Source organism: Poecilia reticulata, chromosome 16 (assembly GCF_904066995.2).
Source record: "Poecilia reticulata chromosome 16, P_reticulata-male-v2, whole genome shotgun sequence".
Classification (NCBI taxonomy): Eukaryota; Metazoa; Chordata; class Actinopteri; order Cyprinodontiformes; family Poeciliidae; genus Poecilia; species Poecilia reticulata.
Genome location: NC_088845.1, coordinates 33,970,885 through 33,991,463, shown reverse-complemented (window position 1 = coordinate 33,991,463; position 20,579 = coordinate 33,970,885). Strand labels below are relative to the sequence as shown.

At 39.6% G+C, this 20,579-nt stretch overlaps 1 protein-coding gene across 1 annotated transcript; it reads right to left on the bottom strand.

Moving 5' to 3' along the window:
- Positions 1-9,819: 9,819 nt before the first annotated feature.
- Positions 9,820-20,157, bottom strand: cep76 (centrosomal protein 76). The gene is made up of 13 exons (XM_008411119.3): positions 19,914-20,157; positions 19,109-19,264; positions 18,905-18,989; positions 18,601-18,825; positions 18,012-18,197; positions 16,807-16,904; positions 16,267-16,395; positions 15,604-15,792; positions 13,337-13,503; positions 12,497-12,656; positions 12,145-12,318; positions 10,916-11,133; positions 9,820-10,196 (listed from the first exon to the last, which is right to left on the bottom strand). The coding sequence occupies exons 1-13, from the start codon at positions 19,974-19,976 to the stop codon at positions 10,058-10,060; spliced, it is 1,989 nt and encodes a 662-aa protein (XP_008409341.1). The 5' UTR covers positions 19,977-20,157; the 3' UTR covers positions 9,820-10,057.
- Positions 20,158-20,579: the final 422 nt, after the last annotated feature.

The window sequence follows — 20,579 nt, the reverse complement described above, 5'->3', positions numbered from 1 at the left end:
ACGCTGAGAATCACAGTACATGTCCGTCATCTTAGCATCTCTGATCAACAGTGAAAATGAATCATTTTTTTATTTCTAATGAATTTTGAAAAATGACTTTGTATCTACATGTATGCACTTGCATGGAAGGTTTGAACAGCTGGAGCAGATTTTCTTATTCCATGAAAATACATGGAGCTTTGAACATTTTCATGCCACCCAGAAGCAATTACTGTTACTGAAGGTGTGTGAAATTGGTGTAAAAATGCCAGGGCTGACTCTTAATTAATTCTTCCTTTGAAATAGCATTAAAACTCCCTTGAAAACAGAAATCCCTAATTGCTGAAGGAAACTCTTACAGGGACAGTTTGGAGAATATGAATCAGGCCGTGCTAACCAGTTTCGCTAGCTGAAAGGCTTTCATCTGTGATCGCTTTTTTTCTACACTCTCTTCCTGGCAGAGACGAGCGAAGCAGGTGGGTGGAAAGGTGGAGAATGGAGAAAAGAGTTTTATTTTTAATTTTATAATTCCTTAAGTTCATGTTTTCTTTCGCTCTCTTATCACTTTTTCTCATCCATTTCTCCTCTCTCCTTCGGTTTCTGTGTCCCGCAGCGAGTCCTTTTATCGCCTCCATCGGCGAGAAGCAGCCGTCTCCTCTGATGTCGGCTCCCTTTGGAACTCCTTTTCAGGCCATCGATTGATCCTTTCTTTCACCTTCTCTTCTGAGTTGAGAGTCTCTTGGTGCCCCTTCGACATCAGTAGACAGGGTAACAGAAAGTTTCTCCGTCCCTGCTGGTTTAACACTTCAAAAGGACTGGCACCTCGTAGCTTCAGAGTGGCAACATTACCTACTGGATCAACAGCCAACTGCTAAAAGAAATTCTAGCTCAGTTCTGTCCTTCGAGGTAGTGAAATAATTCTGATGGTTTATCTTAGACAGGTCATTTTGGAGCTCTTTGTACAAGGCCAGTTCTTTTTTCAGATTGTTAGCAGGCCTGCCACAATAACAGATTTTAGTGCCAATTTGAAATACTATTTGGTTAGGCTAAACTACTAAATGTTCCCTCATTTAGTAGTAGGATTATTTTTAAGAACTATAAAATATTAGCCTGGTCACTGCCTTTCTACGCAATTCTCCATCTGGGATTTCTCCCATAGAGCTTGATTTCTCAGTTTGGATTTTATCCTGGCCAATCAGCGAACAGAAGGAGGAGTTGTGAAGGATGACGTTGATTTTCTGTGCTGTTTTAGAATCATAGTCTACTTATGCAAATAATTTTGGCAATGGCATCACAGAAAGTAAAATAAGCTATTCAGTCCATGTTGACCACACTTTCAAATATGGACCTATCAAAGTCAGAGAAAGTGGAATGTTAAAGACATTTTACTGATTGTAAAGATGTTGTCTTGTTCATCACTTCTCTCTTTGCAGTGAGGGATGGGTGTTTCCATTGCGTGCAATTCCTGATAAGCTTCGTAGCATAGCTTCAGTCACAGTTCAGCTGGCGCGTTACATACGTCACGGCTAAACGTTAGCGATTGGGTAAAATCAGATTCAGTTGCTTAAAACTTCAACATAGTCCACACAATACCTGAGGATCTTGACCCTCTGTACGAGAAAACCTTCATCACAACCTGATAAAGGTTATTGGAAATTGTGTATACTGTAAACAAAGGGCCACAGGTCTTTGTCTTAAACATTCCTCTTTCTCTGACTTTTAACTGCTGAAAATCTCTAAGCGTGGCCCACAAGGACTGGATGACTTCATTCACTTCCTTTGTTGACTTTGCTGATTTACAATAAAAGCAGACTACAATTCTAAAACGGCACAGAAAATATCAAGGTGACAGTTCACAATTCCTCCTTCTGTTTGCTGATTGACCCGGTTGAAATTCAAGTGGGTGAAACCCCAGACGGGGCCCTGAAGGGAGTTGAAAATCAAGCAGAATTGCGTAGGAAGGCAATGATCAGTCTAGGCAGTGGTACATGAGGCTGGAGATGGTGCGTCTCCCTAATGATAGCTTCCACTGCAAGGACTTATTTTACTTCCAAATCACAGTAATATGTCGTCTTTTCACAACAGCTAAGGCAATTATTACTTGTAATTTCATGTAACCTGGCTTCAAAATCACTACTAATGTCTGAGAGTTAGCTGTCAGGGAGCTGCCAGGCGTTAGGTCTCCCTGTATTTACCATAATCAGGAGGAATACCAGCACCTAACTTCATGCACTGTCCAGTGGCAAAGCCCCCAATGAAGTTCACCAATGTTTTGGTGTTTAGCCAAGACTGGAGACCTTCTTTGATGGTGGAGCAGGATCAGTCCTTCTCCACATGATAAAAGACTCTAGGACCTGTAAAGAAGGAAGGTGAAAGCCACTTCATCAAAGAAGGCTCGTATAATGTCTATCCTAAATGTCCAAGGAGACATTGTGACAAAGGATTTAAAGCCACAATTCATTTACTTTACTTTTGATTTGTCAACCCAGTCATCCAGTCATTACCTGAAGGTAATGTATAGTTTGTGCAGTGTGGGTGGCATGCTGCAGCTGTTGGAAATAACATGATCAAGATAAAGAACTAACCCTTTGTGAAAATCAAACGCAGAGTTATTTACTTTGTCTGTGTTGAACTTCAACTTGTTAGAAAAATATCTTTGATCTGAGACAAAGACTTGTGGGGTATTTTCCAAGATAAAAAATCATGTAAAAAAAAAAAATCTGACAAATGTAAATGTAAATCTTCCAATATACTAGTAGCAACTAAACTGTTTTTTTTTATATAGAAGGCACAATTTGTCAAAGCCTTTTCCTCCACCCACTGTTCCATCTTCACCTTCTCTGCTTTTCATTTTCTCCCTCTTTTCCACATTTGCCCCTCTCTCCCTGCTGTGTTCGGCCATCTCTGCTGCTTTATGGCTTTCTGCCCTCTGCCATCTCCTTTGATTGACCACTATTTCAATAGCAGTGGCCAAGGTTACTTGGCAGCCTCTGCAGAGCACATTTGTTTGACCCTCTCTGCAACTGCAGAAGACACTCTGCAATTCTAACAGGCTCCACAAGACAGAGTCCTTTGAGTTGGATTCATAAAGAAATGCAGCAAAGCTCCCTTTCTCTCTTTCTGCTCCTTCTCTGTCTTTGTAGACGCTGACAGAGGAATCTCTCTCTCTGTTTGCCACAGGATCAGATTGCTTAAGGTTAGCATCCAGATTGCTTAAGGAGCAGCAAGCTGTAATGTTTGCTTTAGTCTGCGGCGGTCCCTACATTCTGTACACTTCGACAAAACATATTAGTTGGAATATTTCACATCATTTTAAGTAATTAAAGAATGATCAGAAATGTATTGGCTGTTTAAACGAGCGGCCATCTTGAGCCACACCTAGCTCCTACGATCTCTAGTTGTATGACGGTTTAGAGCAACATATTTGGGTATTTGCATCCAACACCCTTCAGAATTTAATAAATGAATCAGATCAGTTTGGATTTGAGACACTTCTTAGTTATTGGTTGTTTTATACATTACGTAAAAGTAATGTAAATATTTTTGCATAAAAATATATTTATTTTTCATGTGTTTTTTTTATAATCTGAGATTATCAATTGCTACTAAGGATTCTAATACTTAAATTACTACATAAAGGTATATCATGGGACAGAATTAGCAGTAGTTGCTTAATGAGTCCTGCAGAGATTACGGATTTGTAATAATCCCAATTTTTAAGGTCTTGCCATTAGCCCGAGTCAGGTTCTCCTTCCCTCTGCCTGTTTCTCATGTGATTAAATAATCCAGCTCAGAGAACTTGTAGTCAGCAATATGTTATTTTATACACAGCTACAAAATAACAAAATGTCTGATTTTTAGATTAAATTCACGTCGTTGTCTCTGTGAGTATCTCATACTGATGACATCTCCTGTTGCTCCTTTCTGGATGTTTTCTTCTCTCCCGCAGCCGACAACAAACTCATTAAACTGCGAGCAGAGTGACATTTCACCTGAACTTCTCTCCGCTCGCTCTTGTTCACATCATTAAGAGGCAGCGTCAGCCCCAAAGGTAGCCGGGCAAACTCTCTGAGAGAAATGGCACGCCTGGCAAGCGGGCTTTTTGATGAGCTTGTCACTCCCTCACCCCAAACATGCCTCATTAGTAGTTCAGTCGATACACCTATCCATACCCCCCTCTGCCTGCTACTTCTCTCTCTTTCACACACACACACACGCACGCACGCACACACACACACACACACACACTCATTTCTTTTGCTTTCAGTTTCAGCCTCCATCTTCCATCTCTCTCCCTGGCCCCCCTTCTGTTTTTCAGCACTAATTAGCTGACTTCTCCCTCTTCTGCGCTTCCCCAGTCACATCTCAAAGGGAGACGGATATGATTTTTCTTTAACCCAAAGGCCAACTTAATCAGCTGAATTAATGACTTTATTACTCGTTAGGCTCCAGGCCATGCAATGCTTTTCTCTCCAATGCCCAGCGCTCCTCTCTCTGTCACTCCCACTTCTTCTTCTTTACACCCTACAGGAATTTCTGTTTTCAAACGGGGAAAAGGAGAAAAACAAAACAACGCGAACGCTGGCAGAGAGACAGCCTTTAGAATAACTGTAGATTTGAAATAGATGTTGTTAAATAGTAGCTATAAGTCATCTGTGTGTTTTCAGCGAGTCATTTAGCTCTAGATATGTTTTTTTTTCCAGCACTCGTGTCGGGCAGAGATGAGAAATGGCAACATGCTCAGGCACCATGAAAGCCCTGCCAAGCTCAACGACGCGGCGCTTCGTTTTAAACGACTAAAATACGGTAATTAGTTGATACATCAGTGTCTGTCAGCAGATATATTACCGCTGCTGAAAAACACCACTGATAAGGAAATGCGCCATTAGTCTTCTCATTTAGGAGACAAACTTAAACAGAGCCCAAGGCCCGGCACACTAACATGGAATTAGGTTCATGTAGTGACAACGAAATAATGGGGAGGTTCTGCAACTTCCTCCTTACTGAAGTGACCAGAGGAAACGGCAGAGCTCCAACATTTCTCTGCTCACTAACTAAAAGCTCATTTTATGCGCAGGTGTTTTGCTGTTACTGTCGCATATGAGCTGGTGAGAGGAGATCCTGGTGTCTGACTGGAATTAAATGTGTCTGCAACAGACAATTTGGGATTTAGGTGAAGATACCAATCGAAAAATATGCAGAGTTTGCAGGCATGTTTGGTTTCATGAGCTCATCATAGCAACTACGACTCAGTCTAAGAACTGAAGTAAACGGCAAAATGGAGGAGCAGTGTTGTGATGACATGCTGAATGCGGGAGAGTCTGAAAGACCAGGAGCTTCTTAAAGACACAGAGACCCAATATGAAGTTGTCAAATTTCAAAGTAAAATGTATTCTTAGCTCTGTTGGATAAATGCAGCATTTTTACAACAACTGATGATAACTTAAAGTTAGTTGATTGTGCTATAAAATGACCATAATCCAGTAACTGTAAAATAATGTAGCTGATCTGTACACAGCACATTTAATTATGTCCACTGGGATTACAGATAAAATGACTGTAGAATTAAAAGGTGATTTTTGCTGAAAGACATTAGAGTAAAACCTATCCACAGTAACAAATGTGAACACTTATCTGCTTCTCTGACAAGCAAACTTGGATCCATACTTGTTGAGAATGACTTTGATGGTCGGAAACAGTTGTAAGGCTTTGGGGTAATACCACAGTGAAATGAAGAACCCACAGAGCAGCGCTGAACAGGGCTCAGCCTGGAGGTCACAACTCAGCCTACAAGAGTTCAACTAAAATCAGTGCAGACTCACTTGCCTGAGTTAAGTTAAATTCAGAGTTCATGATCTAGAGAACAGAAGAGATCTTCCATAGGAAAGTTTCACCATTTCATTACAAACAAGATTTTTGCGAAAAGATTCCAAAAATCTTTGACCAGACTAAAAGTGGACCGATAGTTGGAAGGTGCGTGTCTTGTTACATCTGGGGAAATACTAAACACAAGGTGGCGGTGTGATGATAAAGGGCTGCTGTGGTTCTTCAGGTGCCGGATGCAATAATTAACGTTAAACACGGCGGTGTGCATCAAGTCTAAGCATCTCAGTCGGCCTCATCTGTTCAAACAACATCTTTCCACAAGTCTTTCTTCTTTAGCATGCTGCTTTTCAGACCGTCGTCATGCTGCTGTGTTACTTTTAAATAAAGGAAGCTTCCAAACAAGCCATATGCTCTTTTTTAATTCTTCTGTCATAAAGAAACATTTTGCTATGCTGATTGAGGCCTGAGACAGAGTTCTCCGGTGTTTTGTAATTTGAGCATTGCAAACTCACCGCTGATCAGCGGTGAGTTTGGTGGGACGTTCAGTACTAGGAAGATGAACATCTGTCTAAAACGTAGTCCTCTTTTAGATGTGTTTCTTTGTGTGTAGAATGATAAAAATCTAACATCTGACCTTCTAACTCATCATAGAGTGTTGGGCAGAAACAACTCCAGCTCCAGACCAGCAAACTGACAAAACTCCTCCTTTAGTAGAGCTGGTCACACCTGTTGATGACGTTTAATCTGGCAGCTGCGCTTCCTCTTGAATTCTGTAGAAACAGGAAGGGTGAACTTACTGTTGTCCTTACGAGGATTTCAGTTTTTGTTTGAATGATAATGAATAATAACTGTAAGTGTTGTGTGTGTTTGTACCTTTGAGATTACATTTAGATCACTTTAAAACCTGATGATGGACACGGAAGCTAATTCTGCTTTTAAACTACAGTGAAGCTATTCACCCAATGAATATATAAATATATATGTATTCATATGTACTCATAAAGTATAATAGAAATATACAGTAACTCAAATTGTTGTTGTGTTTTCGCTTATCTGCAGTGCAACTAATAAATTAATTCTTCGTTTAAGCCCCAATGATACTTCAGTTTTGATTGAAGACACAATATTGCAACTCTTAAAATAAATAATTTATTTAATGGTTTAATCAATGCCGTTCTAAATTATGCAATGAGATAGCTCCCGGTAAAGAAAAGAATCTCCTTCAGACAGATTCCTCAGATATCCTGGAAATGTTACGGCTGGGATTTTCTGTTGGCTGAAGGGAAGAGATGAGAAATGTCTGAAGTGAAGAACAGAGCAGAAAAATGACACCAGACCCAATGGGAGCATTGATACCAGATCTGGTTATGGCCCCGTAAACCATGACAAAAAAAATGTAAAATACTGATCTTGACAAGAAGTAAGAAATTATTCTATTTGCGGAATAAAAATAAAACTGTTTCCTTGGATGTGTGACTTAGTACAGTCAGTATCAGACGGAAACAAAGATTGTCCTAACCTCATACAGTTTATTAGATGTAAGCTACATTAAGGATATTTGTTTTATGAAATAGTTCTTTATGTTTACTTCATGCATTTGTTTGTAATTTCTAAATATCCAACCCAAAATCTTTTATTGAAACTTCTGGACTCCAAAATTTACGTTTTGTTGTTTTGATTTTTCTTTTTCTTTTTTTTTTTCAAATTATAGTTCATGTATTATTGACTGCAAAGGTCAAACCAAAATGTGCTTACCTGATTAATAAGGGCTGAAAATGGAGCTGATTTCCCTGCATCAAACATCCTGTGAAACACAAGAGGGACAGGAGCGTTTATACGGCTGAATGACATTCTGAAAAAAAGGAGGAATAATTCATTAGTTGTGTTTTTCCTCTTTCTTCCTCCCTCCTGAACCTGATGTTCAACAACTCTGGGGCAAATGCAGAATTGCAAATTAGCTGTTGGAAAAATCTAATTAATTGGTCGTCCTCACAGCGTTCCTGTCAGGGTTTGGGCCGATGTGTCAGTTACAAAAGAGGGAGGGGGAGCAAAGTCTGCCACATTTAATACCATACAATACCGTGATGTTTATATATATATTTATATATATATAAATAATACAAAAAAGCTAGTTTCTGCAGCTCTTTTAAGTGCTTTCTTGGAACATTTGCCCTGGTGTCCACAGCAGGAAGTACAAGAAATATTTAGGTTTTTGTTCAGTCATTTTCTTTGTCATTTAGTTGCAAACAATGTGCTTTTCACTCCTTCATTTTACATTACAGGTCGTCCGACAAAGGAAGTTATTTATTTATTTGCAAGGAAGAAAGTTAAAGTAAAATTGTGGTTAATCATAAAGCTAAATTTATGTAGAAGACAGTTGGAGTATAAGCCTCTTTAAAAAAAAGTCCTGTAGATTTTGTGGCAATAGATACATTTGATTATAAGTAGTGAAGGCTGTTTATACTGTAAACTAAAGGTTTTTCAACCCTTCACGTGAGACACACGCAAAATAAAAATTATAAGATTTTGTGACATATCAGATTTTTTTTAAATTATTATTATTTAATATAATCTTTTAAAATTATTTTGGGATCAGTGAAAACTGGCTCTCTACAGTTGGACGAAAATCTGCAAGTTCATCCGCGATGCCATGATCAGGATTCCTCTGCCATCTAGAGTTTCACTTGTGCATTACAAGTTCATTCGTGTGAGCTTTTTTCATTCATGAAAAATACGCTTTGCAAAAGTTTTGTCTTAAAGTTTAAATGACTCATTCTTATTTTAAAATACATAAATTTAAAAAAAGATGTTTGTATAAACTATATAAGGAGATAAATAACCAGTTTTCTAAGGGGGAAAAAAGTCTATTTAATTGTCTGGGCATTTATTGTGATCATTATTAATGCTGTTTCATTAATATTCGTACTGATATTTTAGACTTTGAACTGTGTATGAACTATTATACACAGTGTGATTGTTTCTGTGTTTAAATTATTATTTTCTACCCATTTTCCTGCAAGGAAACATTTCCTAAGAGAGCAAAAATAAAGTGATATGATAGAATTTATTGTTGTTATCATAACTTACCTTAACGTTTTACTCTGATTTAATGTCAGACACTAAATGCATTTCTATCACAAATGTGCGCTAAATTCTGATATTCCGCTAATGTCAATAAAAAAAAACACAATTCCCATTAAGAAACGTAACTAAAATCACACGTGAATAAGTTCACACTACCACTTCCTGTCGTCTTCTTCTTCTTTTCCGCCACGAATAAAATCCGGTTGTTGATCACATGACATGTGTGGTGCGGAAGTGTTTCCGTTGCAATTTTGCGAACTATAGTAATTTCACACAATTTCTTTTTTTTACTCAAAAAACGTGTTTTTTGCCATATTTTTCTCTTAGATTTGCCATATTTCCATTAAACAAATTTATTTTTTGTAATTCCAATTTGCGCAGTTAAGTGGTCAATGGAAATGTAACTGGTGAGAAAAAAGGGTTTTGTATATTGTGTATGAAAACATCTGGTCTCAACAAGACTTTGAGTAAAAACTGTTTTATGTCACCTCCAACTAATCAGCACTAACAAGTGCATATTTTTTGTAGTCAAAAAAAAGGGTGTAATAGGAAGTCAGACAGGAACTCTATGCAGTTTTTGCATGTAGATGTGTTTGGTGAGCAGTGGGTTGAATCATGGACCCGATATCAACAGATTGCACAACAGCTCCATGATAACTGCCGAAAAGTTCCAGCTCGTTTTCCAGAGCAGGAAAAAGTGCTGCTCTAGAAGCAGCTCATTTTATAGCTTTTAATAGAACACATCTAGGACTCATCTATATGAGTCCTAAATATAAATGAGTCCATTTAGTACACCATGAGTCCTAAATGGATTAATATAAATGAGTCAATTTACGACTCATCTATACAAGTCCTAAATGTGTTCATATTAACCTCTTGAGAAACTGTTAAGACATGTACTCTGAAAATAGCTATAAAAAAAGTTAGCAGTAAGTTTTGACAAATTTCAGTTTATTTGCAAAATATAAATAGCAGAAAAGCCTTTACATATAAAGATTGTAATATACAAAATAAATGTCAAAGCAACATCATTCCTTTAGTTCATTTCAGTTCAGTGTTCTTGTGGACCCACTGGTTCTGTTAACCATCAGCTGGCTTTGTGTTTGTAGAACCTTCCCTGTGGTCCATGTGCAACACGAGGCATTAGGTAGGTGAATATTCTGCCTGCTCAGAGCACAGAACGGTATTTACAGGCAAACATCATCCATACGGCGCAGGCATTCTCAGGATACACAAAGACCCGAACTCGAACGGCGAGCCTCACATGGTCGCCACGACAACACACAATTTCCTCGCAGAATGGCGACCTGTAAGAAATGGGGACAGAGCTTGAAAAAAGAACTCAACTAAAGCAAAAGAACCATCAGATATGCAGAGGTCAGAAGTTCAATCAATGTTTTTTTAAGCACATGTTGAAGTATTAGAAAGCATTAGAAAAGGTCAGTGGAAACTGCAACATTCAGAATAACTTCCTCAATTCAATTTAGTTTATTTATATTGCACCAGTTCACAACAAATGTTGTTTCAAGGCACTTTACGAAAAAAATAATAATTTCAATTCAATCACATATACATTCTAGATGATCCTAATTGTCAAAACAGTACAGTATGCCCAATTAATTATTCAAAGTAGATTAAACATTTCTAAGGAAACTCAGCAGATTGCATCCTCAATTTCACAAAAATGTTTTTTACGCTTGCTTGAGGTAGTTTTTGGCTTTTCTGTTTAAGAATACTTACATAAGCATTTTTTTAATAGAATTTTTTGTTCATGGAACAAAATACAAGCAAACATACCTAGCAGATACTGAAAATGTTAGCACATTTTAGTTACTACACCATCTTCAGTTTATAGTTTTTCCAACTGTTCTTTTGTAGCACCATACAACAGCACACTTCTACTTTTGCTTTTAGAAATATTTCAACAGCAGAACTAAAAGCCACAAAAATACACTAAAATTAGAATTCGATTAAGTATACCAGTACTAAGGATCAGACTGTTAATGTAAATGGGACAATGTATAACCTGAGGCAGGTGGCGAAGGCTCTGCGAGCGTTGCGATGCAGAAAGTGAATGGGGAAGCCTTTGAAGGTGTGCCCGTCTGGCACGGCCCTCCTCACCGCGTCCTGGAACTCCTCGTTGCCGCAGGAGACGCCGGTACAACGCTCCATTTCATAAGCTGACAGGGCTGAAGACAGCAGGTAGGATAGGTGGTCGTCCCACACTGTAGCTAGATCTAGATCCTGGAGGAAAGGAACCGACAAAACAGAAAGGCATTTCTACGTATTCTGATTACGTTACCACTACTTGGTCAAATGGTACTGAAGGGGACAGGCTATTAGAAACTAAAACCCAGAAATCATACTTCTTTGTTCTGCTGTTGAGAAGATAGAGTCTACAGAAATACACAGAAGAGTAGACAGTGGTTTTGCACTTCCTGTGCAGTAGCTGCACAGGAAGTAGCTACTGACGAGAAGAGAAAGTCGGTAAATAAACGGCCCTACGCTGGGAATCAAACTCAGGACAGCTCCGTCAAGGTATACACCCTCAGCACATGGTACACCACCTCTACCACTAAGCCACGACACCACTGCAGCTTTCATTTTTAAAGGGGCAGTATTATGTGTTTTTCAGGAAAATTGTGCACAATCAAATAACTATGTTAACTTCAGTTGTTAAAAAAATGCTATATATATCAAAAATGACTTAAAAAATTGACTTTGCAATTTAATGCTTTGAAATTGGGCCTCTGTCTCTTTAAAAACTTCTGCTCTTTCTGAAACTCCGCCTTCAGGAAGTCATCACAACACTGATGCTCTATTAACCCTTCAACGTTTTTACCAGCGTTGCTCTAAGAAGCTCCAATAATGAGCTCAGCAGATCTGCAGTTCCACCCGGTGTTTGCTAATTGCTGCTGACTAGTCTGAAGGAGCTGATTGAGGGAGGTGCTGCTCTGTGAGGCGGAAGGTGGTAGCTTGGACCTTGGAGATCGCAGGTCTGAGGAGGAGCTGTGTCTCGAAGGCGGAGCTAGGACCTCCCAGGCATTTTGCACAGGTGAATGGTTGCCACAGGAGATCAAAAGATTTCTCAAACTTGCATGAAAGAATTAAACATGTTTTTGATGAGGGAATAACATTATAACATGATGTAAAACAAAAAAAAAAAAGATAATTTTACACAACACTGCCCCTTTAAGACATCAAAGAAACTCCTAGCCCTCAAGCAACGGCACCGTGTTCACCGCTGAGTTTTACCTTCCTGTGTTCCGAGACCAGGAAGCGCATCTCCAGCTCCAAATGGTTGCTGACCTCAGCAGAATCCAGAGACGAAGCACAGAGAGGCGGCAGAGGAGGTAAAGAGGAGGTGGAGCCTGGAGCACAGACTGACTTCAGAGCCTCTTCACTCATCGCCTTCCAGCGTGACTGATTCTGAAGGGAAAACAGATGGAAAACATGCTCACACACACCCAGTGCACAGCATCCAGAGTGACTTGTTGTCATTCCTCATGGCAACATGACAGAAGTTGTTGATGAATGATCCTACGCACTAAGTGTGAGCAACCCAATGTTTCTCTTAAAGAAACTTTGCGGTTCACAGGGATCCTACCTGGAAGTCAAACACACAAAGCTCCACCGCGTCTGACGGCTGGCAGTTGGCCAGTAAGGTCTGGTGGTTAAAGACGCAGCCCACGGTGCGGTAAGGGGACGACGGTTTGGGTTGCGGGACCAGCGGGGGAGCATCTGGATCAATGGGCCGGTGCAGATACCTGATCACATACACAGAAGTCAAATCAGTCTCAAAAGATAAAAAAAATATTTTGAAAAATTGTAAAATGACTTTTTGTCACATATTTCCATGAACATGCATTGTTGAGAAACAGGAATACTTTACCGACACACACACACTCCGGTTTCACTACACGTGTGTGGACTTGCGCTGATTTCCATTCATTTCTGTGGACTGACCCTGACCTTTTCCTAACTGTGGTTGCATGAGAACCAGACAGTAACCAACTCACTTACATAACTAACCCTAACCTGAACTCAATTCACACCTTAGTCCTAAATTTAACCTCTAATCCACAAACATTTGATGACACAGCAAAATGTCCTCACAACTACAAACATTCACACTATTTTGGTCATTTGTCATTAGTAAGTACCCCCAATGACAGCTATATAAGTACACACACACACGCACACACACAGTTTACTGCACTGATGAACAGATTTTGAACTTCAAAAAAATATTCAAAATGTGTATTTTCATGGAGATATTTTCAAATTAGATATATATTCCTATACTTATATCCATATTTACATTTCTGAGTGCAATGATCAGATCAACTTTTAAAAACCATTCCTGTTCCGAAAGGTGTGCAGACCAAAAGTGTGCAGCTGTCACATGACCTGTCTGTGTTAGTACTGAGGTGAAACTGAATCATACCTGTGTGCCGTCAGACTCTCCCAGAAAGTGATGCTCCCGTCGGTACCTCGGGTCAGGACCCAGGTGTGTGGACCACTGTTGACCTTGGTGCCCACACACACATATGCGTCCAGCCCGAAGCCCAGCAGAAGGCTGCAGAGCAGAGTAGCGTGGTCCTCACAGTCTCCCTGAGGGAGGACAGACAGAGCTGCGTAAGGATCTATGGGTGGTTTGGAATTCAGAAAGTCAACAGACCTTATTAATGTTTGTAAGACACTAATTAAGGAGAGAAATGCAGGTTACTAGAACTCGGATGTGAAACAACAGATTAACTGTGACGTCTGTGAGAAAAATGAAGCACTTAGACTGCGACTGCTCCTGGCTGTAGATCTGAACAGAAAAGATGTTGTTTTAACATATTTGCCTAATTCATCATATTGGTACCATCCTGTTTGGAAAAAAAACAACAAAAAACAATATCTTGTTCTTGCTGCACCGCTAGCCTTTCTCAGAAGTGTTGAACACACAAAAGACCGGCCTGCTGGAGGAAACGAGCTCTGCAGTCATCAAATTGGCTCTAACAGTAAGCAACTCTAATTTCACTTGTGCACCTTTTCCAGTAAAATGGCCTCGGTCGAGTAGTGGGGGCTGCATATTCGGCGTGCCGGCACAAGGCTACGGGCAAGTCAGGATGATAGATGTTCTCCAGAAGTGCTAATATGGACGGTAGCATCAGAACAGGCTGGGGTCTGATGAGGCTAAATTAATTTTCCCTGGAATGAAACTCATAAATCACAGTTGACAAGGGCCACTTTGTGAGAATTGTGCTGTGTCTGTCTTGCCAGCCTTTTCACTTAGGAGGGGGACTGAGCATTTATCCTGAGGCGCTCTGGGAAATTCCACACTATCAAATGCAGCAGCCAGTCAACCCTGCACAAATCTCCCTTCCTCGGAAAGAACACAATCCGTCCTACTCAGAATCGGGGAACGTGTGAAGGCAGCTGAGCAGAGTTGAAGTGACGCTTTCTGACGTCTGGAACATCATTTTAGCGGCAGCAGGACATGTTGTCCCAAGCAACAGCTAAACCCAATCACTAAAGCTATAATCAGGATAAAGTCTATAAATAGTCTTCCAAGTAGGAAGAAATTAAACAGCTATGTACCACTATATGTTTACATGTATCTATAACTCAGAGTAATTTTAATGGAAACTCACATGGTGTTGGGGAGTCTTCACTAAAATTGAAGAGGCGGTGTTATGTGTTTTCCAGGCACACAGTGTAATTTTATAGCACATTCAAGTAACTATGTTAACTTCAGTTGTTATAAAATATGACTTTGAAGAAATTTTACTTCGTAATTTAACACCTTGAAATTGGGCTCCTGTTTAAAAACTCCTGCTCTCACAGGAGGTACAACCAGGTGTTTTGCACAGCTGACTAGTTGCCATGGGAGATTCAAGGATTTCTCAAACATGCAGGAAAGAACCAAGGCAACACTCCAGATGTGTTTTTGATGTGGGAATAACATCACAACATGAGGTAAAGCTAAAAAAAGGTCAATATTACAGAAAACTGCCCCTTTAAACAGCATCAACCTGCTCAAAGCTCTTCTTCAGATACTGAATAAAATGTATCGGTACCGATACAGGGGGACTCCAGTTTGCTGTACATCTTCTTGGAGTGGTTGATGGGATGTAGACAGGTGTGAACATCAGCTGAGGAAAACAAATTGGAGACTGGAGTGTCATAATATGTCATGATTCACTGAAATCTGTCAGCAAATACATAAGCCTGATAATATAAATATCAGGCTTATGTCTAGACTTTGACTAGGTCGGTCCTTGAAACCTCTTTATTTATTTATTGTTTTTTGTCAACCTTAATGTTGCAGATTTCCTGCTGCGTTTGTGAGTAACGACACAGACTGGGCAGTAGAATACTGTGTTCTTCTGATGAGGTTGTGGTTTAGAGTAAGCAGGATTTGCTTGTGCAGATATGCCGTGTTTGTCGGTTATGGACAGACATTCTAGAAAGGTTGTGGTTCATTCAAACGCAGCTTTTCATTTTCCTGTCAACCCTTTCTAACAAGCCGCACTTGTTCAGTCCATTTCCAAATTGAAAAGTCGCTGAAAGACGTGCAACAATAGAAGTCATTTCCTTCATGAACAATGCTGCTAATCTGAAACACTTAGCTGGAAGTTTAGTAGAAGAACCTGTAAATCTGCCACCGTCTTACTCCGATAGTAATTATAGAGCATTATAGTAAGTGCACTGCCATAAACTCACCTTCCCTCTGCACAGGAAAGCCATTAAAGTGCACCACTGCTCCTGCTTGCCCCCTCCTCCCACCACTGGAGCCCTTTCATGGGCCAGCAGGCTGACGAATCGGGCGGCCTGTCGAGGGCTCTCCAGCAGCCGTCCGGCCCGGAGGACGCGCACATAGGAACACACGGGCCTGTTGACACCGTTCTCATCCTGCAGACAGCGCAGACTGTTTACTGCTCAAATTAAGGGTGCACCAATTGCAGTTTTCTGGTTGATCGCCAGTTACCGACCTTTAAAAAGCCTCACCTGCAGATTACGATTTTGGATGATACCGACTTTTTTGACTGAAATGTTGCTAAATATAGCAAGAAAATTGCTGGTTTGTAAACAGTGAGGTGGCTGCTGTTAACTGAAAATGTGCAGACATGAACTGGTGGAGCGGTCTGCCAGTTAAATCTCTCTCACTGCAGAGCAAAAGAGGACAGGTTGATTTTTAGACCTTTGCTGAGGTAAATAAGATCGGTGGATCAGATTGGTTTCACATGCAAGTATCGGTCAATAACTGATATCCCAAAATAAAGGAAATAGGGCCCAGATTTTCGGCTGAGTAGAGACAGAGATTGCGCTGTTAATAGAAGAATAGCTTGAGATGAGGGAAGAGTGGAATAAAAAAATCAGACAAACCTGGGCAAAGATCTTGACCAGCTTGGACTGATGGGACGGACGGATCTCCAGGAACTCTCTCCACCACTGCTTGGCATATACCAAGAAGAGCCTCTCTTTCTCCGCAGTCCTCTGCCTCTCAAGCGATTGCTAAACGCAGAGAACACAGTGGCATCAGCGCCTCCATTCAGAGCTTTCATGTTTCTTTCTCAGCACTGCATTGATGGTTTTTCCTGGAGGACTGACTCTGCACAGCAGTAATGGAATTCTGTGGTAATAATTCAACATTTGCTCATTCAGGAAAGAAAAAAAATAAAACAAACAAAAGGAAGTTCTCTGGTTAGAGAGAAAGAAAGTTTTAAATGTTAACATCTTCACATTTTTTGTAAAACAGCTACATGAACCTTAGCAAAAAAAGGTTTTAAAGGCAGTTTATCTCCAGTAAGGGAGGGGGAACAATTGTTAATGTTTATCATTGACGTTTATCGTTAACATTTATTGTTAGCTTTTAACTCCATGTAGCCAATCCAAAATCCGTTTTCTACATGCCGCTGCTTTTACCTGTGTGACGATGATATCGGTGTTCAAAGTCTCTTGGAGAGGAGGGAAGAGCTCCAGACTGACAGTCAAAACACCTGCTGGGATTTTACTCTCACTTCCTGTTGACACACAAACATATCACTAAAAAACTATGCGCTATTGATTACTAAGGAGAAATACAGACTCCACTCTTTGCTCCGTTTATCCGTCTAATTACAACACAAATCACAATAAATACAATTAAACTGAATCCACATGGAGGCATCCATCTTCCTAAGCATTTTACTGGTGGTGTGACAAACTATTCTTCAAGAGGCAAGCAACTTCACTGAGCATTACTTTAGGAGATTTAAAGGTTCAATTTAAGTTCTGCAAAAATGCAGATGTAATTCCTCAACTTTTCCAGAATGTAAACTACTTAAAACAAAAACACACATGCATATTTTTGACAACAAATTTGCTTTCGATCTCACAACACCTGCCCACAATTGACTCAAGGAACATCAGTCCTGTCCACTCGGAGCACTATAAATGCCACAAAGACTAATGCACTACTATGTAGTTGCCTGCTGTTTTTCTTTTTCTCAAACAGAATGGATGTGCAGGCTTTTCTGAATATGAATACTGAGCCTATAAAAAGCAGTCACCCCCTTGCATGACCTAACTTCTATTACGGCTTTTGCAAAATGAATCATGATAATCAAAATTAGGCCTTTTTTTCTGAAATCTACAAAATAATGACAATTAAATTAAAGTACATGGCTGAGCTAATTCAATAGAGGTCCAGTCAATTGGCGCTAGTAGAGGCAAAATGATAGGAATAGAGACCAGCTAAGTGCAGTGAGAGTTTCCAGTGATTTTAGTGACTAGATTCAGTTAAATCCATCAAAGGTTCATCTACTGAATACCAACTTGAAGGAGGTGAATATTTATGCAATCACTTATTTTATGTTGAATACTTTCATTTGACTTTTTTTTGTAGAAAATGAATACTTTTTAATAGACAATGTACTTCTATCCAGCGCTGCAGGTCCAACTCTCTGACACAGAGATAATCTGATCCTTCCTAACTTCTATGTAGTTTGTTAATATTCTTAAAAAAAAAACTATGCTAGCTAAAAATGTCTGAAAATCCCTGAATATTCAATCAGTTTTTTTTGCACGGCTTTAGAGAAAAGATGCAAAGAACAATGCAGCTGATGTCACTGCTGTCCAGTGATGCTCACCGACTCCCATCATCTCCATGGCGAAACACGTCTTGCAGCTGGGCGAGCCAAGGACGATCCTCCAGTCCAGGAAGTAGGAGGAGACCAGCGTCGTTTCACCGGAAGTGTCTGTCTTGATCAGCACCAAGTGAACCGTGTCGCACATGGACAGCATGGCGGTTGCATCCACCATCTTACTGCCGTCTCCTGCAGCACCAGACAGAAAAAAAGCAACAAAATGGCTGGTTACAGAGGAAGACGTCCACAAAGGTGTACTAGGGTGATTGTAGATTGTAGAAAAAGATGAAGTAAATTTCTGCCAAAAAATTTAAGAAATGTTGAGATTTATCTGAATTTCAAAAATGTAACATTTTCCACTTCTGAAACTCTTTTCTAGAAATGTTTCTAGAAATTTTTAAAAATTTCAGAGCTTACCATAGCAAATTTTTGACTTTGGAAAGAGAAATCTTCTGGAAAAAGTTTGGAAATTTCAGAAATTAATCTCAAAATTTGTGAGGTTTGTTTTCTTGCAAATGATGAGGTTTTTTTTATGGAAATTAACTTTTTTATATCTAAAATGGCTCTAATATCTCATGCATTGCATTCTTACCAAAGCTGTCTCTGTGGATTTCTAGAAGGAAACCCTCTTTCAAGTCGGGTTCACAGGCACAAGGAACCGGTTTGGAGCGGAACCTCTGGTTGCGGAAGTGCAGGTAGAGCGTAAACGTGGGACACACCTGACCAGGTAGAGGCTCTGAGTCCTGGAGGTGCTCCAGAAAGGCCTTACCTCCAAGAACTTGAAGATAGAGATATCGCCTCGACGGATCAAGATTAGCTTAAAGAGAATCCAAACAAATTAGGCCGAGGACTTAGTCCATTTATTTCCATAAGGCATTATGACTGACGCCTCTTACCTTTCTTAAGATGCGTACTATCTTGGTCAACATGATGACCAGCAGGCTTGGACGGAGATTCTGCATCAATATTTGGAGCACTTTGCTATCACAAAGAAGTGAGAGATAGTACTTTATTTGTGGCATTTAACACATTAGAAATGTAAAACAGACATCTTTAAATGTTAATCTCAGTTTGACACGGCTTGCAAAATGGTGGCAAACCTGAGTGAAGTGGAGGTCTCTCATCACATCGTCGATGATGCCCCTGCGTTGGAGAGCGCGTACAAAGTCTCCCTCAGACAGAGGCCGATGCACCGAGCCTTCATCGTCTTTTATAGTCTCTGCCAGGACTTCTCGGATTCGTCCGTGGACGTCCATCTGACGGGCAGAAAAAAAATTTAATTGCTAACATTTCCACTGTTTCAAACTGAGAAAATGACATTACAGAATTACATAAGGAAACAAACTGTATAGCAACAATTCTGTAAGAAAGCATAAATTAGAGCTGAGTCAGCAGCATTAGGTGTGTTATCTGGTTATTATGTGTGGGTTTTCCAGGATGGTAGAACATTGTTTCATAAGACAAATGTGGCAAACTATCTTCAGAACATTGTGAATTTAGATTTGTTGTAAAGAAACTCCACAGATCTGAATCTGTGGGTACTTATCAAAAGTCAAGAAAATAAACTAAAATTAAAGATTTGGACTAAAATAGATGGGAATATTTTTAAGGGAGTTTAAAATCGCCATTAAAACGTAAATATCTTTTTTAAAATAAAGTCATATCAGTAATTTATATAGCCAAATTCAACAGTACGACAGATGAAGAAATATGATTAATCGTTTAATCTTTTTCTTAAAAATAGGAAAGTATCAGTTTGTTGTATTTTCACACTTAATTATTAGGTATGCAATCGGCAGAAGAGTCATTTGGAGAATTAAATAAACGTCCCTGTCGAAACTGGTCAAGTACAGAATAAAGTTACTGCTTAAAAGCAAAAAATTAAGATTGATACCGTTAGCTTACCCTGAGGAGATGGTTGTGTATTATCTGCTTCAACTCGGAAGCTTTTTCTGGAGGAAGACACATTATGGCTAATTAGCTTTTGCTGCCAGACCAGCGAAGATGCATACACAGCAGACACGCACACATATATCGGTTGTTGCTTAAGCTAGATATGATATTTGTAAATACTTGTCAGCTCTGCCTTTTTTGTTTAGACAACCAACTGACAGTTTTAAATTTGGGCGAAAAGAGAAACAGTTAGACGTCCACATTAATGCCTGACAGAAAAGGAAAACAACATCAAAAAAAGCCTACAAATTAAAATGTATAACTTAACAAACTAAAGACCAAAGTAAAATTAATATCAATATTTTTAATGTAATGCATATTTTTTAAAATACCAACAAAATATAGATTTAGCTAAATGAAATGTGTTTAGGTGTCATATCGGTCGCCCCAGGATCCTAACCATGAGCGACTCCCAGAAAAAGGACCGTTTCTAATTTGTAGTTCAAAATTCATTCTGTTACTGGTGGAAGTGCTTTCAGGGGTGGAGTTCGAAGTTAAACCAAGCAAAATAGCTATTTGAAATATTCATAAAGAAATATGTAATATTTACTTGTATTTGTTCTGTGGGGAGAACGATCCCATGTTGTTTTAACGAAATACACGTTTTATGAATGCTCT

What these genes read in the sequence shown, in the direction of transcription:
- cep76 (XM_008411119.3), bottom strand. Translation starts at nt 19,976, where the DNA reads ATGTGTCTTCCTCCAGAAAAAGCTTCCGAGTTGAAGCAGATAATACAC. An exon ending in CCGATATCATCGTCACACAG is followed by an intron (nt 16,396 to 16,806) that starts GTAAAAGCAGCG and finishes CTCTGCGTTTAG; the next exon opens with CAATCGCTTGAGAGGCAGAG. An exon ending in CTTTCCTGTGCAGAGGGAAG is followed by an intron (nt 13,504 to 15,603) that starts GTGAGTTTATGG and finishes GTCCTCCCTCAG; the next exon opens with GGAGACTGTGAGGACCACGC.